This window comes from Pseudophryne corroboree (genome assembly GCF_028390025.1).
Source record: "Pseudophryne corroboree isolate aPseCor3 chromosome 3 unlocalized genomic scaffold, aPseCor3.hap2 SUPER_3_unloc_7, whole genome shotgun sequence".
Classification (NCBI taxonomy): domain Eukaryota; kingdom Metazoa; phylum Chordata; class Amphibia; order Anura; family Myobatrachidae; genus Pseudophryne; species Pseudophryne corroboree.
The window spans coordinates 3,035,476-3,060,483 of NW_026967563.1; the positions used below are offsets into that span (position 1 = coordinate 3,035,476).

Sequence of the window (25,008 nt, forward strand, 5' to 3'; positions counted from 1 at the left end):
CTTACATGTGAGTGCAGGTGTTCCGGGCTGTGTGACTGCAGGTGTTCCGGGCTGTGTGACTGCATTGTATCTGTCCCTTACATGTGAGTGCAGGTGTTCCGGGCTGTGTGACTGCATTGTATCTATCCCTTACATGTGAGTGCAGGTGTTCCGGGTTGTGGTACTGCATTGTATCTATCCCTTACATGTGAGTACAGGTGTTCCGGGCTGTGTGACTGCATTGTATCTATCCCTTACATGTGAGTGCAGGAGTTCCGGGCTGTGTGACTGCATTGTATCTGTCCCTTACATGTGAGTGCAGGTGTTCCGGGCTGTGTGACTGCATTGTATATATCCCTTACATGTGAGTGCATATGTTCCGGGCTGTGTGACTGCATTGTATCTGTCCCTTACATGTGAGTGCAGGTGTTCCGGGCTGTGTGACTGCATTGTATCTGTACCTTACATGTGAGTGCAGGTGTTCCGGGCTGTGTGACTGCATTGTATCTATCCCTTACATGTGAGTACAGGTGTTCCGGGTTGTGGTACTGCATTGTATCTATCCCTTACATGTGAGTACAGGTGTTCCGGGCCGTGTGACTGCATTGTATCTGTCCCTTACATGTGAGTGCAGGTGATCCGGGCTGTGTGACTGCATTGTATCTATCCCTTACATGTGAGTGCAGGTGATCCGGGCTGTGTGACTGCATTGTATCTATTCCTTACATGTGAGTACAGGTGTGTGACTGCATTGTATCTATCCCTTACATGTGAGTGCAGGTGTTCCGGGCTGTGTGACTGCATTGTATCTATCCCTTACATGTGAGTGCAGGTGTTCCGGGCTGTGTGACTGCATTGTATCTATCCCTTACATGTGAGTACAGGTGTTCCGGGCTGTGTGACTGCATTGTATCTATCCCTTACATGTGAGTACAGGTGTTCCGGGCTGTGTGACAGCATTGTATCTGTCCCTTACATGTGAGTACGGGTGTTCCGGGCTGTGTGACTGCATTGTATCTATCCCTTACATGTGAGTGCAGGTGTTCCGGGCTGTGTGACTGCATTGTATCTATCCCTTACATGTGAGTGCAGGTGTTCCGGGCTGTGTGACTGCATTGTATCTATCCCTTACATGTGAGTACAGGTGTTCCGGGCTGTGTGACTGCATTGTATCTGTCCCTTACATGTGAGTGCAGGTGTTCCGGGCTGTGTGACTGCATTGTATCTATCCCTTACATGTGAGTGCAGGTGTTCCGGGCTGTGTGACTGCATTGTATCTATCCCTTACATGTGAGTGCAGGTGTTCCGGGCTGTGTGACTGCATTGTATCTATCCCTTACATGTGAGTGCGGGTGTTCCGGGCTGTGTGACTGCATTGTATCTATCCCTTACATGTGAGTGCAGGTGTTCCGGGCTGTGTGACTGCATTGTATCTGTCTCTTACATGTGACTGCAGGTGTTCCGGGCCGTGTGACTGCATTGTATCTATCCCTTACATGTGAGTACAGGTGTTCCGGGCTGTGTGACTGCATTGTATCTGTCTCTTACATGTGAGTGCAGGTGTTCCGGCCTGTGTGACTGCATTGTATCTATCCCTTACATGTGAGTGCAGGTGTTCCGGGCTGTGTGACTGCATTGTATCTGTCCCTTACATGTGAGTACAGGTGTTCCGGGCTGTGTGACTGCATTGTATCTATCCCTTACATGTGAGTGCAGGTGTTCCGGGCTGTGTGACTGCATTGTATCTATCCCTTACATGTGAGTGCAGGTGTTCCGGGCTGTGTGACTGCATTGTATCTGTCCCTTACATGTGGGTAACAGGTGTTCCGGGCTGTGTGACTGCATTGTATCTGTCCCTTACATGTGAGTACAGGTGTTCCGGGCTGTGTGACTGCATTGTATCTATCCCTTACATGTGAGTGCAGGTGTTCCGGGCTGTGTGACTGCATTGTATCTGTCCCTTACATGTGAGTGCAGGTGTTCCGGGCTGTGTGACTGCATTGTATCTATCCCTTACATGTGAGTGCAGGTGTTCCGGGCTGTGTGACTGCATTGTATCTGTCCCTTACATGTGAGTGCAGGTGTTCCGGGCTGTGTGACTGCATTGTATCTATCCCTTACATGTGAGTGCAGGTGTTCCGGGCTGTGTGACTGCATTGTATCTATCCCTTACATGTGAGTGCAGGTGTTCCGGGCTGTGTGACTGCATTGTATCTATCCCTTACATGTGAGTGCAGGTGTTCCGGGCTGTGTGACTGCATTGTATCTGTCCCTTACATGTGAGTACAGGTGTTCCGGGCTGTGTGATTGCATTGTATCTATCCCTTACATGTGAGTGCAGGTGTTCCGGGCTGTGTGACTGCATTGTATCTGTTTCTTACATGTGAGTGCAGGTGTTCCGGGCTGTGTGACTGCATTGTATCTATCCCTTACATGTGAGTACGGGTGTTCCGGGCTTTGTGACTGCATTGTATCTATCCCTTACATGTGAGTATAGGTGTTCCGGGCTGTGTGACTGCAATGTATCTGTTTCTTACATGTGAGTGCAGGTGTTCCGGGCTGTGTGACTGCATTGTATCTATCCCTTACATGTGAGTGCAGGTGTTCCGGGCTTTGTGACTGCATTGTATCTATCCCTTACATGTGAGTACGGGTGTTCCGGGCTTTGTGACTGCATTGTATCTATCCCTTACATGTGAGTGCAGGTGTTCCGGGCTGTGTGACTGCATTGTATCTATCCCTTACATGTGAGTGCAGGTGTTCCGGGCTGTGTGACTGCATTGTATCTGTCCCTTACATGTGAGTGCAGGTGTTCCGGGCTGTGTGACTGCATTATATCTGTCCCTTACATGTGAGTACAGGTGTTCCGGGCTGTGTGACTGCATTGTATCTGTCCCTTACATGTGAGTGCAGGTGTTCCGGGCTGTGTGACTGCATTGTATCTATCCCTTACATGTGAGTGCAGGTGTTCCGGGCTGTGTGACTGCATTGTATCTATCCCTTACATGTGAGTGCAGGTGTTCCGGGCTGTGTGACTGCATTGTATCTATCCCTTACATGTGAGTGCAGGTGTTCCGGGCTGTGTGACTGCATTGTATCTGTCCCTTACATGTGAGTACAGGTGTTCCGGGCTGTGTGATTGCATTGTATCTATCCCTTACATGTGAGTGCAGGTGTTCCGGGCTGTGTGACTGCATTGTATCTGTTTCTTACATGTGAGTGCAGGTGTTCCGGGCTGTGTGACTGCATTGTATCTATCCCTTACATGTGAGTACGGGTGTTCCGGGCTTTGTGACTGCATTGTATCTATCCCTTACATGTGAGTATAGGTGTTCCGGGCTGTGTGACTGCAATGTATCTGTTTCTTACATGTGAGTGCAGGTGTTCCGGGCTGTGTGACTGCATTGTATCTATCCCTTACATGTGAGTACGGGTGTTCCGGGCTTTGTGACTGCATTGTATCTATCCCTTACATGTGAGTGCATGTGTTCCGGGCTGTGTGACTGCATTGTATCTATCCCTTACATGTGAGTGCAGGTGTTCCGGGCTGTGTGACTGCATTGTATCTGTCCCTTACATGTGAGTGCAGGTGTTCCGGGCTGTGTGACTGCATTATATCTGTCCCTTACATGTGAGTACAGGTGTTCCGGGCTGTGTACATTGTGTGTGCTTAGCTTCTGGTTATCCGTTTGCACTGTCTTCCAAAGTGTAAGAAATAGGATATAGCACCTGTGCTGGTTCCATGTAAGGCCTGTGCGGCAGCATTATCTCCACAGGACCTTGTGCAGGAACATTTGTGATAAATGCTATGTGCCAAACCTACAACGGCTGCTCCAACCAGGCCCTGTGCAGGAACCACCCTGGGTGGCTTCTTTTGCACAGGTGGAGCGATTGGTGCCTCCTGCTTTGCTGCCTAATGTGGGGTTTCTGCAGCAATTGCCCCATGCATTGCATTCCCCGGGGTGTCCTCCATGGATGAACTTATTGACCTAATCAGACCACACGTCGGCCACCTCTCAGCAGTTGTTGCAGCAGACCGTCCTCAGATGAGTATGGCACATAAGCGCTCTCTGTTATCCTTACAGTCTAGACAGTGGTCAGACTCTGGAGTCCTCAGAGGAAGAGTTGGACACCTCTCTCTCTCTCTCTCTCTCTCTCTCTCTCTCTCTCTCTCTGTTATCCTTACAGTCTACACAGTGGAAAAAGGTTAATTTGGTGCCGCACAGGACTAAATTCAATCTTTTTTTATACGGGCTCTTTAACAAATTTGTCCCTTGTGACCAACAGTGCACTTACATAAGAGATGCCTGTAAATGGTATTCAAGGATTTATTATTGTTGGTGGTGCACCCAGAGTCAAAAAGTACATGGTAATGTTTGAAGAAAAAAGAAGAAAGAAAGACTCTGTGTTGGGGCACGCTTAAATAAAACTTAACTTTTAATTAGATTTAGGATAAGAGAGTAACACATGGACAGACACACACACATATATATATATATATATATAATCCTAGGAGAGGAGGACACAAAGAGAATGAATCTGGACCTCTCTCTCCTTTTATCGTCGGAATCCGAGAGTGAAAAAATTACAGATAAGAATGAAGCACTCTTAATTGGTGTAACAGTTTGAGGTGACAGTGACACCTTAGATGAAAATATAAATTATTATTTTCTACATATTAGAAAAAGATTTCTAATGTAGGTCACAATGGCATTTGATATGACAACAATTTTTCTGAATAGATTAGAAATATAGGTTCATTGTCTGATGCCAATTGTGATGGATGTATCCTGGTATCTTTGTGGCAGGTGAACTGCTAATTTTAGTCTGAGCAGTTTTTTTGCACGACTCCTCCATTGGATCAAGGCGCAGCCATGGCGCTCCAAGGAGCTGTTAATTTTTTACTGAACGTAGGGGTTGTTATCCCTGTTCCTCAAGAACAACAGAGGAAGGGTTTTCACTACCCCCTTTTCCTGATTCAGTAACCCAATGGGACCTATCGGCCTATCCTCAATCTGAAATCTCTTAACAAGTTTTTACGGGTGCCCAGATTCTGTATTTAAACAATACGGTCTATTGCTCTGATGTCAAAGCCAGGGGACTTTATGGTATCCCTGGATACTCAGGATGCCTACCTACATGTTCCTATAGAACCTACTCATCAGAGATTCCTCCGCTTTGCTGTTCTGCCACAGTATTACCAGTTTCAGGCACTACCCTTTGGGCTGGCTACGGCTCCATGGGTATTTACCAAGCTGATGGCGGTGATTGGTGCTCAGCTGTGTCGTCAAGGGATCAGTGTGCTCCCATATTTGGACGACTTGTTGCTCCTGGCACAATCTGAGGAAGTTTTGCACTGCTATCTTCAAATAACCATTGCCTTTCTACAGACCCACGGGTGGCTGATCAATTGGCAAAAGCCCTTCCTTGTCCCTTCACAACAGATGTTGCATCTAGGGGCTCTCCTGGATTTGTGGGAACAGAGGCTCTTCCTGCCAGTGGACAAAGTTACCAAACTGCAGTCAATGGTCCACAACTTACTGCACAATCTCCGGGTGTCCATACATTCCGCAATGCAGGTTCTGGGGTCCTTGGTCTCCACCTTCGATATGGTGGAGTATGCTCAGTTTCACTCCAGGCCCCTATAACATATGATCCTTTCCAGGTGGAACAGGCAGTATCGTTGGATCAGGGCTGAGAAGATGGTACTATCTCTGGAGGTACATCTGTCTCTCACCTGGTGGCTAGAGATGTCACACTTGGACAAAGGATGTCCTTTTATGGATTCTGGATTGGGTGGTCCTCACGTCTTTCCGGGTCGGTGGTCTCCAGACGAAAGTTGCTTGCCAATCAATGTCCTAGAACTTCGGGCAGTCTACAGAGCTTTCGTTCAGGCTCAGGATCTCCTCCAAGGCAGGCCTGTTCAGATTTAGTCCGACAATGCCACTGCAGTTGCCTATATAAACCACCAAGGGGGCACTCACAGCCATCTGGCTATGGCAGTGGTGGAGCGCATGCTCCAGTGGGCCAAAACTCGCCTTCCGGCCATCTCGGCTGTGTTTCTGCCAGGAATCCTCAACTGGTGAGCAGACTTCCTCAGTCGGCAGGATGTCCACAGCGGCGAATGGTCTCTGCACCCTGAAGTGTTCCAGAACCTGGTAAACAGATGGGGTCTGCCGGATGTAGACCTGATGGACTCGCGTCACAATCACAAGGTCCAAATCTATAGATCCAGGACCAAAGATCCGCAGGCAGCTTTCGTGGACATTTTAGCAGTACGGTGGACCTTCCTTCAGAGATACCTGTTTTCTCCAGTATCGCTGTTACCCAGATTTCTTCGCAAGTTTAAACAGGAAGGAGGCCCCATTATACTGATTACTCTGTATGGCCCAGGCACCATTGGTTCGCCGATCTCCAAAATCTGTCCATAGACATGCCATTCCTACTGCCACAGCGAGCAGACTTGTTGTCTCGGGGTCCCTGTCTGCATTGGAACCTGGCTCCACTGTCTTTGACGGCTTTGCTCTCGAGTCATCAGTTTTTAGAGCGAATGGGTTCTCGGATGCAGTGATATAGAAAATCTGTGTCTTCAACCCACATCTATTACCAGATTTGGCAAGCTGATTTTCAGTGGTGTGCGCCTAGGCGCTATGACCCTCCTACCTTTTTAGGGTCTCCAGGGTACTGGCCTTTCTACAAGCAGGGTTAGACCTTGGTCTTTGCCTAGCATTCCTGAAAGTACACGTTTCTGCACGATCAGTGTGGTTTCAGTGACAGATCGCTCCACTACAAGATGGGCGTACCTTTTTCAAGGAATACTCCATATCCAGCCTCCCTTTGTACATCCAGTGGCTCCTGGGATATATCCCTAGTCCTGCAAGCTCTTAAGACTTCCCCATTTGAGCCTTTAGAGTCAGTGGACCTTAAGTGGCTGGCTGTAAAGGTGTTATTTCTCCTGGCTATTACCTCTGCGAGAAGAGTGTCTGATTTAGGAGTGCTTTCCTGTCCTCCTTCGTTTCTGTCCTTCCATCAAGATAGGACAGTTCTCCGGACCAAGGTGGGTCACCTTCCTAAGATGGTGTCCAAGTTTCATCTAAATACAGAGATATTGGTTCCAGCCTTTTAGTCCTGTTATTGGTGAGGCCTTATTGGATGCGGTTCGTGCACTAAGGATTTATGTGGAAAGTACCAGAGTGATCAGGAAAACGGATTCTCTATCTGTCCTGTATGGATTCTATAAGCAAGGCTGGCCAGCTAGTAAACAAACGCTGTCCAGGTGGCTTTGCATGACTATTGCAGAGGCTTACATTCGAGCTGATCTTCCTGTTCCGGTCTCTGCTCATTCGATACGTTCAGCAGGTCCCTCATGGGTGGCTCTCTCAGGTGCTACTGCTGAACAACTCTGCAAGGCAGCTACGTTGTCTTCTATTAACACGTTCCTGAGGTTTTTATGCCTTTTGATACCTTTACCTCTCGGGAAGCTTCCTTAGGACGTTGGATTCTCCTGTCTACTCAGGAGCGTCCCCACCCTTAGGGGAAACTGCTTTAGGACATCCCCTATGTAAGGACTGTGGATCACCATGGATCTTGATGAAGAAATCAAGAGTTATGTTAGACTTATCATGGTGAACTCTTTTTCTTTAAGGTCCATAGGATCCATAGGGTGCCCACCAAGACACACCTGTCTTGGGGAAATACTTTTCTCTTACGTCCTAGAGGATGCTGGGGTCCACATTAGTACCATGGGGGTATAGATGGGTCCACTAGGAGCCATGGGCATTTTAAGAAATTAATAGTGTGGGCTGGCTCCTCCCTCTATGCCCCTCCTACCGGACTCAGTTTAGAAAATGTGCCTGGAGGAGCCGGTCACGCTTTGGAGAGCTCCTGAAGAGTTTTCCATTTTTTTAATTTAATGTTTGTTATTCTCAGTCAGGTCTGTTTTAGGCAGCAGACTGATTTCTTCGTGGCACTTAGGGGGGAGAACGGCCCAAATTCCTAGAGCGTTAATGGTCCCGTTTCTCAGCTGACAGGACACTGAGCTCCTGAGGGAGCCATTCGCAAGCCACACCACGGCACAGCGTACCCTCCCGCAGCACACCGCCACGCCCTAACAGAGCCTGAAGACAGAAGAGTGGTGAGTACAGCGCGGGCGTCCCGGTTAGTGGGTCGCCGGTAGGAATGGCGGCACAAGGGTAGGAGCGCAGCTCTTCATGCAGGCTGTGCTCCAGGGAGGCTCAGAAGGACGCACGCTGCAGCGGGTCCCCCTTTAAGGGGCGCACTGAGACTCCTATAATATCCACACTGGCCACACTGTGCTAACAGGGATTTTAATCACTTGGTTAGACATTTAGTTCCTTAGGCCAGTATAAAAAATGCGGGAAGCTGTCGCCATTACAGGGGGCGGGGCTTCACTCAGAGCGGATCCTACAGCTCTCCAGCACCATTTTCCCTCTGCAGCTCATACAGGAAGCATTCACAGGGAAGCGCTGCTCCTCCACAAGGACTCCAGGTCTCCTCAGCGGTACCAGGGGGTCTTAGTGAAAGGGGGGGGTGTAAATTTATAAAACTCTACTAAAGTGCTTGTTATTGTGACCCAGCTCAGTTTAACTTTGCTAAAGGGGCGCTGTGTGGCTGGCTCTGATTTCTGAGGACCCTGCCTACATATACTGTGTTTCACCTGGTGTGTGTGTGTGTGTGTGTGTGTGTGTGTGTGTGTGTGTGTGTGTCCCTTTCACAATCATGTCCATGGACTGTGACTCTTGTACTGCAGAATGTCTCTCATCCCCTGAGGACTCACTACCCTGCACCCACGATTGTGCTCCCTCTCAAGCTAGTGGGGCTGAACCCCCGTGGTTGGCTTCCATTAAAGGGATTATTTCTAATATTTGCACTAAGCTATCTCGTAATGAAAGGGAGACACAATTCTTAAGGCAGTCTATGGATGACCTGATCAACAAAGATTCAGCTCCCATACCTGTGTCTCAATCCCTCGCCATTTGCCCACAAAAGCGTACTCTGGCCAAACTCATGCAGGGTGACACTGATCCTGATCCGGATCCGGATGATATGGATGCCAGTGGAGGGGTGTGCTGTCCTGGCACAGGGTATCCAGGCCCTCATAGAGGCGGTTAGAACGGTCTTACATATTCCTGTCAGGGCAGAGGAAGTAATTGAGGAATCTTACTTTAATACAAAAAAGAAATCCTCAGCTACTTTTCCGGCTTCAAATTAGTCAAATGTCCTCTTTGAAGAAGCTTGGGTGAACCCTGACCAAAAATTTCAGATCCCAAAAAGGTTAATTTCTTCCTTCCCCTTTACTTTGGAGGATAGAAAAAAATGGGAAAACCCACCAATAGTGGACGCATCTGTGCCCAGGTTGTTGTGAAAGATAGTTTTACAGGTTCCCGGGGCGGTGTCCTTAAAGGACGCGGCTGACTGTAAGAGTGAGACCACTCTCAAATCTATATACTTGTCGGCTGGGGTAGCCCAGAGACCCAATATTGCTTGTGCATGGATCACTAGGGCAATTGCAAGATGGTCTGATAATCTAATTGAAGATTTAGATTCACTAACCAGGGATGACATTAACTCCTACAGCACATCCAAGATGCTGCCAACTTTATGGTGGAGGCCATAAAAGAAATTGGTTTACTCAATGCATGCACCACTGCCATGGTAGTGTCAGCACGCAGGGGCTTGTGGCTACACTAGTGGACTGCGGATGCGGATTCCAGAAAAGGCGTGGAGAGCCTACCATTCACGGGCGAAGCTCTGCTTGGAGATGAACTAGATACTTGGATATCTAAGGCCACTGCGGGTAAGTCTACATACCTTCCTTCTGCAGCGACCCTCTGCTCTGACTTTGCAGTCCTTTCGGATGGCTAAATTTAAAAACAAGTCCAAGGATTCTTCTACAGCCTTCAGAGGCGGTAAAGGTAAACCCAGAATAGCCGTAGCTGCAGGTTCTCAGGAACAGACCTCTGGTTCTGCTTCCTCAAAGCCTTCAGCATCACAGTGGACCACACTGCCTAGAAGACAGGCAGGTGGGAGCCCGGATACGTTATTTCAGTCACATCTGGGCAACGTCATGCCTAGATACCTAGGTGAAATATCTTATCGCACAGGGATAAAGACTGGAATTTCAAGAACTCCCACCTCCCAGATTCTTCAAATCCGGTTTACCAGCTTCTCCAGAAGCAACCTTGACCTTACAGGCAGCAATTCAACAACTGGTACAGGCTCAGGCCATTGTTCCAGTTCCACCTCACCTACAAAATAAGGGTTATGATTCCAAACTGTTTGTAGTGCCGAAACCAGACGGTTTGGTATGACCTATTTTAAACCTCAAGTCTCTGAACCCATATTTAAAGGTGTTTAAATTGAAGATGGAGTCTGTAAGAGTGGTGATCTCAGGTCTGGAGGATGGGGATTTCCGGATGTCTCTGGACATCAAGGATGCGTACCTTCATGTCCCGACTTGGCCGCCTCATCAGGCTTATCTCAGGTTTGCGTTACAGGAATGCCACTACCAGTTCCAGGCACTGCCATTTGGACTCTCCACGGCGCCACGGGTGTTAACCAAGGTAATAGCAGAGTTGATGTTGCTCCTCCGCTTGCGGGGAGTGAACATAATACCGTACCTTGATGACCTACTAATCAAAGCACCGTCCAGGGAGAAGTTGTTACACAGCATTGCCCTCTCAACGATGTTACTCCAGGATCACGGGTGGATTCTAAGCCTGCCTAAATCTCACCTGGAACCAACACGGAGGCTTTCGTTCCTGGGAATGATACTGGATACGGATGCGCGGAGTGTATTCCTCCCAATGGAAAAGGCATTGGTGATCCAGTTGATGGTACGGGACATTCTAAAGCCGACCCGAATTTTGGTGCACCTGTGCATTCGCCTCTTGGGGAAAATGGGGGCCTCTTACTGATCTCTGCAGTATGGAATGTTTCATGCAAGGCCCTTACAGCTGGATCTGTTGGACAAATGGTCCGGATCGCATCTCCACATGCACCAGAGGATACGTCTGTCGCCAAGAGCCAGGATTTCTCTTCTGTGGTGGCTTCAGACTTCTCACCTAACTGAAGGCCGAAGGTTCGGGATTCAAAATTGGATTCTGCTACCCACAGACGCAAGCCTCAGTTGGGGAGTAGTTACCCAAGGGGAACAGTTCCAAGGAAAATGGTCAAGTCAAGAATCTATTCTTCCGATCAACATTCTGGAACTCAGAGACATATACAACGCCCTTCTACAGGCATCCCATCTTCTTCAAGATCAGGCCATACAAGTTCAGTCGGACAATGTGACGGCAGTAGCGTACATAACCCGACAAGGCGGAACGAAAAGCAGAGCTGCAATTTTGGAGGTAAAAAGGATTCTCCTCTGGGCATAAAGACATGCGGTGGCGTTGTTGGCAATCTTCATTCCGGGAGTGGACAACTGGGAAGCGAACTCCCTCGGCAGACACGGCGTCCATCCAGGAGAGTGGGACCTTCACCCGCAGGTGTTTGAGTCCCTGGCACGTCGGGACTTCCCCAAATCGACATGAGGGCCTCTCGTCTCAACAAGAAGCTCAAGCCATATTGTTCCAGGTCGAGAGACCCGCAAGCAGTGGAGGTGGAATCTCTGGTGACTCCGTGGGTCTACCAGATGGTCTACGTGTTTTCACCACTTCTGTTAATCCCAAGGATTCTCAAAAGAATAAAAAGGGAAAAGGTTCAAGCATTTCTCATTGCTCTGGACTGGCCAAGAAGGGCCTGATACGCGGATCTACTGGAGTTGCTCCTGGAGGACCTGTGGCCTCTTCCTCTTCGAGAGGATCTTCTGCAACAGGGGCCGTTCGTCTATCAAGACTTACCGCGGCTAAATTTGACAGCATGGAGGTTGAGCGTCAAATTCTAGCCCAGAAAGGGATTCTGGATAAGGTTATTCCAACCTTGATCCAAGTGTATTTGGAAGAAATAAGGATCTTGGTGTGAGAACAGGAAAATTCCTGCGACGGAATTTAAGCTGGGACAGTTTCTCCTTTTTCTGCAGGCAGGAGTGGATGTGAGCCTCCGTTTGGGCTCCTTGAAAGTCCAGATTTCGGCCTTGTCCATTTTCCTTCAGAAGCAATTGGCGTCTCTTCCTGAGATTCAGACTTTTTTGAAGGGTGTTCTGCACATCCAACCGCCCTTTGTGCCTCCTATGACACCTTCGGATCTCAAAGTGGTGTTGCAGTTCCTCCAATCGGATTGGTTTGAGCCTTTACAGGCAGTGGACGTTAAGTTTCATACGTGGCAGACAGTTACACTGTTGGCCCTGGCTTCGGCCAGGCGCGTGTCGGAACTGGCGGCATTGCCTCACAAGAGCCCCTACTTGATTTTACATGAGGATCGCACTGAGCTCAGAACTCATCAGCAGTTCTTTCCTAAGGTGGTGTCTGCATTTCACATCAACCAACCTATTGTGATTTCGGTGATTACCAACACTTCTGCTTCTTCAAAGTCCTTAGATGTTGTGAGGGCTTTGAAAATTTATGTGAAGCGGACGGCTGGTCACAGACTGACTCGCTGTTTGTTTTCCATGATCCCAATAAAATTGGGTGCCCTGCTTCTAAGCAGTCTATTGCTAGCTGGATCAGGCTTACTATCCAGCATGCTTATTCTATGGCAGGCTTGCCGGTTCCGAAATCAGTTCAGGTCCACTCTACTCGGTTGGTGGGTTCTTCCTGGGCAGCTGCCCGGGGTGTCTCGGCTTTACAGCTTTGACGAGCGGCTACTTGGTCAGGGTCGCACACGTTTGCTAAGTTCTACAAGTTCGATACTTTGACCGCTGAGGACCTTCAGTTTGATCAATCAGTTCTTCAGGAACCTCAGCACTCTCCCACCCGTTTTGGGAGCTTTCGTGCATCCCCATGGTACTAAATGGACCCCAGTATCCTCTAGGATGTAAGAGAGAATAGGATTTTAATTACCTACCGGTAAATCCTTTTCTCGAAGTGCGTAGAGGATACTGGGCGCCCGCCCAGTGCTTCATTTTTCTGCACTGTTACTTAGTTAAGTATTATTCTTGGTGCAGCCATTGCTGTACCTTTTCAAGTTTGGTTAGCATGGCTTTCCTCTTGGTTGCGTGAGCTAGTTCGAATCTCACTACTGTTCAGTTAAATCCTTCTCTTGAAGTATGTCCGTCTCCTCGGGCACAGTTTCTAGACTGAGTCTGATAGAGGGAGGAGCCAGTCCACACTATTAATTTCTTAAAGTGCCCATGGCTCCTAGTGGACCCGTCTATACCCTATGGAACTAATGTGGACCCAAGTATCCTCTACGGACTACGAGAAAAGGATTTACCGCTAGGTAATTAAAATCCTATTTTTTTTTCCCCCTTTGATTTTTTTCTACTCTGCAAGATAGTATGTCTTGTATGTTCAAGTCTTCCTTTTCTCCTGAAATCCTGCTCCTGCCTTTTGGCTTGTTAACAAAACTGGCTTCCCTAGGCCAGAGGCGGGGTATATGAGGAGGAGGACTGGTGCATCATGGGAGCTACAAGCTTAACTGTGTGGTGCCCAGTCAACTCCTACCACCTACACCCCAATGCGAGGACTGTGGATCCTGTAGACCTCAGAAAAAGATGTCTTTATATATATATATATTTCTCTTACGTCCTAGAGGATGCTGGGGACACCGTAAGGACCATGGGGACAGACGGGCTCCGCAGGAGACATGGGCACTAAGAAAGAACTTTAGGTATGGGTGTGCACTGGCTCCTCCCTCTATGCCCCTCCTCCAGCCTCAGTTTATTACTGTGCCCAGAGGAGACTGGGTGCATTACAGGGAGCTCTCCTGGGTTTTCCTGAAAAATAAAGTATTTGTTAGGTTTTTTATTTTCAGGGAGCCTGCTGGCGACAGACTCCCTGCAGCGAGGGACTGAGGGGAGAGAAGCAGACCTACTTTAATGTTAGGCTCTGTTTCTTAGGCTACTGGACACCATTAGCTCCAGAGGGAACGGAACCCAGGTCTCACCCCGCATTTTCGTCCCAGAGCCACGCCGCCGTCCTCCTTGCAGAGCCGGAAGATTGAAGTCGGGTGAGTATGTGAAGAAAGAAGACTTCAAAGGCGTCAGAAGACTTCAGATCTTCACTGAGGTAACGCACAGCGGTAGCGCTGTGCGCCATTGCTCCCACACAGCACACACACACGGCAGTCACTGTAAGGGTGCAGGGCGCAGGGGGGGCGCCCTGGGCAGCAATATGGACCTCCAAAGGTGGCAATAACCTTATATACAGGCTGGGCACTGTATATAAGAGAGATCCCCCGCCATGTTTTGAATTTTTAAGCGAGACCGAAGCCCACCGCTGAGGGGGCGGAGCTTGTTCCTCAGCACTCACCAGCGCCATTTTCTCCACAGCACATCACTGAGAGGAAGCTCCCCGGACTCTCCCCTGCTTAATCACGGTGAAAGAGGGTTTTAAAGAAGGGGGGGCACATCATTTGGCGCAAAATAGATATTACAGCGCTATCTGGGTAAACATATAGTGTGTTTTTTCCTGGGTCATTAGCGCTGGGTGTGTGCTGGCATACTCTCTGTCTCTCCAAAGGGCCTTGTGGGGGAACTGTCTTCAGATAAGAGGATTCCCTGAGTGGTGTGTCGGTACGCGTGTGTTGGCATGTCTGAGGTAGTAGGCTCTCCTAGGGAGGAGGTGAAGCAAATGAGTGTGGTGTCTCCGTCGACAACGCTGACACCAGACTGGATGGATATGTGGAATGTTTTAAGTGCTAATGTGAATTTATTGCACAAAAGGTTGGACAAAGCTGAAGCCAGGGAACATGCAGGGAGTCAACCCCTGCCTGCCTCTATGTCGCAGGGACCTTCGGGGTCTCAAAAGCACCCACTATCCCAAATAGTAGACACTAATACCAACACGGATTGTGACTCCAGTGTCGACTACAATGATGCAAAGTACTTCGACTTTTCAGCCACATCTGGGTTCTCTCACAGGTGGATCCCTGGGCAATAGAGATTTTTTCCCAGGGTTACAAGCTGGAGTTCGAAGAGGCGCCTCCTCGCCGGTTTTTCAAATCGGCCCTACCAGCTTCTCCCCCAGAAAGGGAGATAGTCTTAAATGCAATTAAAAAATTGTGTCTTCAGCAGGTGGTGGTCAAGGTTCCCCTGCTTCAACAAGGGAGGGGGTATTACTCAACCCTATTTGTAGTCCCGAAACCGGACAGTTCGGTCAGACCCATTTTAAATTTAAAATCCCTGAACCTATACTTGAAAAGGTTCAAGTTCAAGATGGAATCGCTCAGAGCGGTCATCGCCAGCCTAGAAGGGGGGATTTTATGGTATCCCTGGACATAAAGGATGCATACCTTCATGTTCCCATATATCCACCTCATCAGGCGTACCTGAGATTTGCGGTACAAGATTGTCATTACCAATTTCAGACGTTGCCTTTCAGGCTTTCCACGGCCCGAGGATTTTCACCAAGGTAATGGCGGAAATGATGGTGCTCCTGCGCAAGCAGGGTGTCACAATTATCCCGCACTTGGACGATCTCCTCATAAAAGTGAGATAACGAGAGTAGTTGTTGAACAGCGTGTCACTTTAACTGAAAGTGTTACAGCAACACGGCTGGATTCTCAATATCCCGAAGTCACAGTTGGTTCCTACGACTCGTTTGACCTTCTTAGGCATGATTCTGGATACGGACCAGAAAAGGGTTTATCTTCCGATAGAGAAGGCCTAGGAACTCATGACTCTGGTCAGGGACCTATTGAAGCCAAAACACGTGTCAGTGCATCACTGCACTCGAGTCCTGGGAAAGATGGTGGCATCTTGCGAGGCCATTCCTTTCAGCAGGTTCCATGCGAGGACCTTCCAATGGGACCTACTGGACAAGTGGTCCGGGTCACATCTACAGATTCATCAGTTGATCACCCTGTCCCCCAGGGCCAGGGTATCTCTCCTGTGGTGGCTGCAGAGTGCTCACCTTCTAGAGGGTTGCAGATTCGGCATTCAGGACTGGGTTCTGGTGACCATGGACTCGAGCCTCCGAGGTTGGGGAGCAGTCACACAGGGAAGAAACTTCCAAGGTCTTTGGTCAAGTCAAGAAACTGGTCTTCACATCAACGTCCTGGAACTGAGGGCCATTTACAATGCCCTTCGTCAAGCGGAGACTTTGCTTCGCGACCTACCGGTTCTGATCCAGTCAGACAATATCACCGCAGTAGCTCATGTAAACCACCAAGGCGGCACAAGGAGCAAAGTGGCAATGGCGGAAAACACCAGGATTCTTCGCTGGGCGGAAAATCATGCAGGCGCACTGTCAGCAGTGTTCATTCCGGGAGTGGACAACTGGGAAGCAGACTTCCTCAGCAGACACGATCTACATACAGGAGAGTGGGGACTTCATCAGGAAGTCTTTGCACAGATTGCAAGTCAGTGGGGCCTGCCCCAGATAGACATGATGGCGTCCCGCCTAAACAAAAAACTACAGAGGTACAGACCCTCAGGCGGGGGCAGTGGACGCCCCAGTGACACCGTGGGTGTTCCAGTCGGTCTATGTGTTTCCTCCTTTTCCTCTCATCCCCAAGGAGTTGAGAATAATAAGAATTATTCTCATTGTTCCAGATTGGCCGCGAAGGGCCTGGTATCCGGATCTGCAGGAAATGCTCACAGAAGATCCGTGGCCTCTTCCTCTAAGACAGGACCTGTTACAACAGGGGCCCTGTCTGTTCCAAGACTTACCACGACTGCGTTTGATGGCACGGCGGTTGGACGCCGGATCCTAGCGTAAAAGGACATTCCGGATGAGGTCATTCCTACTCTGATAAAGGCTAGGAAGGACGTGACAGCTAAACATTATCACCGTATATGGCGAAAGTATGTTTCTTGGTGTGAGGCCAGGAATGCTCCTACGGAAGAATTCCATCTGGGCCGTTTCCTTCACTTCCTACAAACTGGAGTGAATTTGGGCCTAAAATTAAGCTCCATTAAGGTTCAGATTTCGGTCCTATCCATTTTCTTTCAGAAGGAATTAGTTTCTCTCCCAGAAGTACAGACTTTTGTGAAGGGAGTGCTGCATATTCAGCCTCCTTTTGTACCTCCGGTGGCGCCTTGGACCTTAACGTGGTGTTGAGTTTCCTTAAGTCGCACTGGTTTGAACCACTTCAAACAGTGGAATTAAAATATCTCACTTGGAAAGTGGTCATGTTGTTAGCCTTGGCTTCGGCTAGGCGAGTGTCGGAATTGGCGGCTTTGTCTCATAAAAGCCCCTATCTGGTTTTCCATATGGATAGAGCAGAATTGCGGACCCGTCCTCAGTTCTTGCCTAAGGTGGTTTTATCTTTTCATATGAACCAACCTATTGTGGTGCCGGTGGCTACACGAGACTTGGAGGATTCAGAGTCCCTTGATGTGGTCAGGGCTTTGAAAATTTACATAGCCAGAAAGGCTAGGGTCAGAAAAACAGAAGCACTGTTTGTCCTGTATGCTGCCAACAAGGTTGGCGCTCCTGCTTCAAAGCAGACTATTGCTCGCTGGATCTGTAACATAATTCAGCAGGATCATTCAACGGCTGGATTGCCGTTACCAAAATCGATTAAGGCCCATTCCACTAGGAAGGTGGGCTCTTCTTGGGCGGCTGCCCGAGGGGTCTCGGCATTGCGATTTGTGCCGAGCTGCTACTTGGTCGGGTTCAAACACCTTTGCAAAGTTCTACAAGTTTGATACCCTGGCTGAGGAGGACCTCCTGTTTGCTCAATCGGTGCTGCAGAGTCATCCGCACTCTCCCGCCCGTTTGGGAGCTTTGGTATAATCCCCATGGTCCTTACGGAGTCCCCAGCATCCTCTAGGACGTAAGAGAAAATAAGATTTTAAACCTACCAGTAAATCTTTTTCTCCTAGTCCATAGAGGATGCTGGGCGCCCGTCCCAAGTGCGGGCTACTTCTGCAAGACTTGTATATAGTTATTGCTTACATAAGGGTTATGTTACAGTTTTCATCAGTCTCAGTCTGATGCTGTGTTGTTTCATACTGTTATCTGTTTCATATATCCCTAGTTATACGGTGTGGCTGGTATGAATCTTGCCCTTGGATTTCCTCGTACTGTCCGTCTCCTCTGGGCACAATTTCTCTAACTGAGGCTGGAGGAGGGGCATAGAGGGAGGAGCCAGTGCACACCCATACCTAAAGTTCTTTCTTAGTGCCCATGTCTCCTGCGGAGCCTGTCTATACCCCATGGTCCTTACGGAGTCCGCAGCATCCTCTACGGACTAGGAGAAAAAGATTTACCGGTAGGTATAAAATCTTATTTTTCACATCATTTGGGATATCCATCATTGATATTACATTGTTTGTACATCATTCACTAGCATTTATGTATTGTAATGGATAGCGCGTATAGGTGGTAGTACCTTTTTTCTCAAAGAAAAAGAGTTACCCTGGTAAGTCGACCGTAAGTCTTGTTATCTTCAAATATCAGTTGTGTAGACCTGAAATAATCGTGTAACCTTCAGACGGTAATTGTGGATTTGTTCCTGATGAACACATTCCTAATTACTTGTGAATAATAGTTCCTGCTCTGTGCAGTTCTGAGGTTATGACTTTAGAGAATGTAATGGCCAGATCCAATATTGCTCAATCTAAGGTCTCCCAGTAGCCTTACTACATACATAAATGTCTATCTCCTGGTCTGTGCAGATCTACAGGTTACATAGGAGAATATATATATATATATATATATATATGTATATATATATATATATATATATATATATATATATATATATATATACTTTTTGTTTATTAGATTAGTTTTTCATTAATCTTTTTGTGGTCACCTTCTCTCATGCACTCTGACTTAAGTTAATTATAGATTGTGTCCGCTGTTCTCCTGGGTGCTTTACATTAGGTGTGTAGGTAACGGTCTCACCTATATAAGGTAAGTTGCTGTGAGCTTTAGACCAGGTAGCAGCATACCTAAAGTGTAACACTAATGTGATAGCTATTTTTCTGGTAATTATTTTGAGCAATAGAGCAGGCCTGCAGTATAGTGGGGTTCCTTGTCGGGGGCTGCAGGCTTAAATGCATTGGTCAGTAGGTGAACTAAATCTCCCCTGTTTATTATTGTTAGTTATTATAGTGAGTGCAGAGCCCCAGTGAGATAGATATAGGGCCATATGCAATTGCGGTCAAATTGCCGCAAATGTCGAAAAACGGGGTTATTTTCGACAAAACTGATTCAACATTGCAATACAGTACTTTTTGACAAAAAAACGTCCGTTTCAGATTCAACTTTTTGCAATTCGACATTTGTCAAATTCGACATGTCTGCAATGGTAAAAATGCTGCTTTTCGACAAAAGTATATTCAGTTGAAGAATGTCGATTCGACAACAGTGCTTTTTTCGACAGTTATTTCATCAATTTCAGTCCACCTCATTTTGCTGGCGTGATCGAATAAAAAATTTTAAAACATGTTTTTTTTTGTGTTTTTTTTTTTTTATTGCTAATAGCATGTCTGTTTATATTAGAAGGGATTATCTACTTGGTTTGTCTATTTAGGAGCCACAAGTATTATTTAATATATTTTTTAAAACAATATTATTATTTTTTACTGACTAAAATAATATGGAGAGATCGGAGCATGTTTTTCAGTGGGAAGGGGTTGGAATGGGTTAAAAATCCTGAAAAAAAAATGTGTGGGGTCCCCCCTCCTAAGCATAACCAGCCTCAGGCTCTTTGAGCCGGTCCCGGTTGTAAAAATACAGGGGGAAAAATGACAGGGGATCCCCCGTATTTTAACAACCAGCACAGGGCTCTGCATCCGGTCCTGGTGCAAAAAATGTGGGGGACAAAAGACGTAGGGGTCCCCCGTATTTTTCACACCAGCTCCGGGCTCCACTAGCTGGAGAGATAATGCCACAGCTGGGGGACACTTTTATACTGGTCCTTGCGGCCGTGGCATTAAATCCCCAAATAGTCACCTCTGGCCGGCCAGGGTACCCTGGAGGAGTGGGGACCCCTTAAATCAAGGGATCCCCCCCCCCCTCCAGCCACCCAAGGGCCAGGGGTGAAGCCCGAGTCTGTCCCTCCCATCCAAGGGCAGCGGATGGGAGGCTGATAGCCAAGTGTCAAAAAAAAATATTGTTATTTGTAGCAGAACTACAAGTCCCAGCAAGCCTCACCCGCAAGCTGGTACTTGGAGAACCACAAGTACCAGCATGTGGGGGGGAAATGGGCCCGCTGGTACCTGTAGTTCTACTACAAAAAAAATACCCAAATAAAAATAGGACACACACACCGTGATAGTATAACTTTATTACATACATGCACACCGACATTCACACATACTTACCTATGTTGACACGAAGCAGTCGGTCCTCTTCACCAGTAGAATCCACGGGGTACCTGTAAATAAAATTATACAACAATCCTGTGTAGATCGGTCCTCTTCTGAGCTTGTAATCCACGTACTTGGCAAAATAATAAAATGCAAAACACGATCCACGCACTGAAAGGGGTTCCATGTTTACACATGGGACCCTTTCCCTGACTGGTGGGACCCCCCATGACTGCTGTCAAAGAGGGTCCCTTCAGCCAATCAGGGAGCGCCACGTCGTGGCACTCTCCCGATTGGCTGTGCGCGTCTGAGCTGTCAGGCGGCGCATAGCACATAGTCGCTCCATTATATTCAACCTCAACCGCTGACGCAAAGTTCCCACCATTGGATACAATGGAGAGCCTATGCGCTACATTGTATCTCGAGTGGAGAAGGGGACCGAGCCTCGTGTCAACATAGGTAAGTATGTGTGTGTCGGTGTGCATGTATGTAATAAAGTTATACTGTCATGGTGTGTGTGTACTGTTTTTATTTGGGTATTTTTTTTGTAGTAGAACTACAGGTACCAGCGGGCCCATTTTCCCCCTGCATGCTGGTACTTGTGGTTCTCCAAGTACCAGCTTGCGGGGGAGGCTTGCTGGGACTTTTAGTTCTGCTACAAAAAAAATATTCTTTTTTTTTTTTTACACTTGGCTATCAGCCTCCCACCCACCGTCCTTGGATGGGGGGACAGCCTCGGGCTTCACCCCTGCCCCTTGGGTGGCTGGAGGGGGGGACCCCTTGATTTAAGGGGTCCCCACTCCTCCAGGGTACCCCGGCCAGTGGTGACTAGTTGGGGATTTAATGCCACGGCCGCAGGGACCGGTATAAAAGTGTCCCCCGGCTGTGGCATTATCTCTCTAGCTAGTGGAGCCCATTGCTGGTGTGAAAAATACGGGGGACCCCTACGTCTTTTGTCCCCCACATTTTTTGCACCAGGACCGGATGCATAGCCCGGTGCTGGTTGTTAAAATACGGGGGATCCCCTGTAATTCCCCCCCCCCCCCCCCCCCGTATTTTTACAACCAGGACTGGCTCAAAGAGCCCGAGGCTGGTTATGCTTAGGAGGGGGGACGCCACTGATTTTTTTTATTAGGGTTTTTTAAACACTTTTGTGCCGTCCATGAAGTCGAATCCAGGATGCACAATATCGTCAATTGGTCCGTTTTTCGACAGCGGGACTGTCGAATCCGTTTTTTATTGAATATGTCGAATTCGGGTCCCCGCGGGAGGGTGTGTGACTGTCGAATTGTGATGAATTAAAAAACGGTCGAATTCCGGCCGTAATTCGACCGCAATTGCATATACCCCATAATATACTAATCCACAGCACTCGCCTTTCCTAGATTTGGGGTGCAACACAGTATGCGACCACATTGTTTAAATAAAATCACTGGGGCTCTGCACTCACTATATTAACTAACAATAATAAACAGTGGAGTTTTAGTTCACGTATTGACCGATGCATTTAAGCCTGCAGCTCCCCCCCCCCACATTACCAGCATTGTATCAATTAACACCCGATTAAAACCCAATGTTTTTTTATTACTTTATTCAGCTCTTTATACACTTAACTTTGTGTTTAATATTTCAACGATTTATCTTACATACTTTACTGTACTTAATAAAGGTTATATATTATTTATTGGTGCGCAAACAGAACAGCACTTTCTCTTCTTTGGTGATTTATTATAGCAGTGTCCGTGTCACCTCTAGTAATCCCACATGAGCGTCCATGTCACCTCTAGTAATCCCACATGAGCGCCCGTGTCACCTCTAGTAATCTCACATGAGCGTCCATGTCACCTCCTAGTAATCCCACATGAGCGCCCATGTCACCTCTAGTAATCCCAGATGAGCGCCCACGTCACCTCTAGTAATCCCACATGAGCGTCTGTGTCACCTCTAGTAATCCCACATGAGCGCCCATGTCACCTCTAGTAATCCCACATGAGCGTCCATGTCACCTCTAGTAATCCCAAATGAGCGTCCATGTCACCTCTAGTAATCCTAAATGCGCGTCCATGTCACCTCTAATAATCCCCCATGAGCGTCCATGTCACCTCTAGTAATCCTACTTGAGCGTCCGTGTCACCTCTAGTAATCCCACTTGAGCGTCCGTGTCACCTCTAGTAATCCCACATGAGCATCCATGTCACCTCTAGTAATCCCACATGAGTGTCCATGTCACCTCTAATAATCCCACATGAGCGTCCGTGTCACCTCTAGTAATCCCACATGAGCGCCCATGTCACCTCTAGTAATCCCACATGAGCGCCCATGTCACCTCTAGTAATCCCACTTGAGCCTTCAGTGTTGATCAAGCTCCAGTCTAAGCATGCTATCTTTTTTGTTTCTGTAATAAACATAAAAGCAATGATTACAGGTAAAAGAAAATGGCAGTTACAGAATTATATATTGTATCCTGTAACATCCTGGGTTTTGTCTGCTCATTTTATATATTAATGTATTTTATTTCCAGCAGATGGACACACAAGCAGGAATATCTCAGAAGTACATCTAATGGTATCCCCGGATTGTGACATAAAAGATGACAGTAGACCTGATTCTCCAGGAGCTAACTCCATTACCCCAATTATACATCCAGCTCTATCAGCTGAGCCCTCTGATCCTGGGAAATGTTCTCCTGATCACTCTGATATTGGTGCATCTATTACAGCTCTGAGAGTAGATACAGAGTTTCCCTGTTCTACAGATGCCAAATGTTTTACACAGAACACAAACCTTATTACTCATCAGTCAGCTAAGGCAGGTGAGAGGCCATTTCCATGTTCTGAGTGTGGGAAATGTTTTACATCTAAATCAAATCTTGTTAAACATCAGAGAAGTCACACAGGTGAGAAGCCATATTCCTGTTCTGAGTGTGGGAAATGTTTTTCATCTAAATCAAATCTTGTTACACATCAGAGAAGTCACACAGGTGAGAAGCCGTATTCCTGTTCTGAGTGTATGAAATGTTTTGCACATAAATCAGGTCTTGTTGCACATCAGAGAAGTCACACAGGTGAGAAGCCGTATTCCTGTTCTGAGTGTGGGAAATGTTTTGCATCGAAATCGGATCTTTTTAAACATCAGAGAAGTCACACAGGTGAGAAGCCGTATTCCTGTTCTGAGTGTGGGAAATGTTTTACATCGAAATCAAATCTTGTTACACATCAGAAAAGTCACACAGGTGAGAAGCAGTATTCCTGTTCTGAGTGTATGAAATGTTTTGCACATAAATCAGGTCTTGTTGCACATCAGAGAAGTCACACAGGTGAGAAGCCGTATTCTTGTACTGAGTGTGGAAAATGTTTTGCATCGAAATCAAATGTTGTTACACATCAGACAAGTCACACAGGTGAGAAGCCGTATTCCTGTTCTGAGTGTGGGAAATGTTTTGCATGGAAATCAGCTCTTGTTACACATCAGCGATTTCACAGGTGAGAAGCCATTTTCATGCTGTGAGAGAAATAAATCCGCTCTTGTTGAACATATTAGACATTACCCAAGTACGGAACCATTTAAATCTTCTGGAGTATAATTATCACTGTCATGCAATGTTCCTCAAGGGTCAATCCTATCTCCTATGCTTTATGCAATATACAGTCAGGTCCATATATATTGGGACATCGACACAATTCTCATATTTTGGGCTCTATACACCACCACAATGGATTTGAAATGAAACAAACAAGATGTGCTTTAAATGCAGACTTTCCGCTTTAATTTGAGGGTATTTACATCCAAATCAGGTGAACGGTGTAGGAATTAAAAACGGTTTTTATATGTGCCTCCCACTTTTTAAGGGACCAAAAGTAATGGTACAGACTAAACCTAAATCAAACTTTTACTTTTTAATACTTTGTTGCAAATCCATTGCAGTCAATTACAGCCTGAAGTCTGGAACGCATAGACATCACCAGATCCTGGGTTTCATCCCTGGTGATGCTCTGCCAGGCCTCTACTGCAAATGTCTTCAGTTCCTACTTGTTCTTGGGGCATTTTCCCTTCAGTTTTGTCTTCATCAAGTGAAATGCATGCTCAATCGGATTCAGGTCAGGTGAATGACTTGGCCATTGCCTAACATTCCACTTATTTGCCTTAAAAAACGCTTTGGTTGCTTTTGCAGTATGCTTCGGGTCATTGTCCATCTGCACTGTGAAGCGCCTTCCAATGAGTTCTGAAGCATTTGACTGAATATGAGCAGATAAAATTGCCTGAAACACTTCAGAATTCATCCTGCTGCTTTTGTCAGCAGTCACATTATCAATAAATACAAGGGAACCAGTTCCATTGGCATCCATACATGCCCACGCCATGACACTACCACCACCACCATGGTTAACTGATGAGGTGGTATGTTTTGGATCATGAGCAGTTCCTTTCCTTCTCCATACTCTTCTCTTCCCATCACTCTGGTACAAGTTGATCTTTGTCTCATCTGTCCATAGGATGTTGTTCCAGAACTGTAAAGGCTTTTTTAGATGTTGTTTGCAAACTCTAATCTGGTCTTCCTGTTTTTGTGGCTCACCAATGGTTTACATCTTGTGGTGAACCCTCTATATTCACTCTTGTGAAGTCTTCTCTTGATTGTTGACTTTGACACATATAGACCTATCTTCTGGAGAGTGCTCTTGATCTGGGCAACTGTTGTGATGGGG

At 47.2% G+C, this 25,008-nt stretch overlaps 1 protein-coding gene across 2 annotated transcripts in view; it reads left to right on the forward strand.

The window, feature by feature from the left end:
* LOC134984629 (oocyte zinc finger protein XlCOF7.1-like) overlaps positions 1-24,033 on the forward strand; it is a 177,773-nt gene extending 153,740 nt beyond the window's left edge. The window contains exon 4 of one of the 2 annotated variants that reach the window (XM_063950173.1): positions 22,827-24,033. In XM_063950173.1, the coding sequence (XP_063806243.1) occupies positions 22,827-23,791 (965 nt within the window). In that variant the 3' untranslated portion in view covers positions 23,792-24,033. The remainder of the gene's footprint in view (positions 1-22,826) is intronic. The other variant, XM_063950174.1, reaches the window with a different exon arrangement.
* The last annotated feature ends 975 nt before the right edge of the window (positions 24,034-25,008 follow it).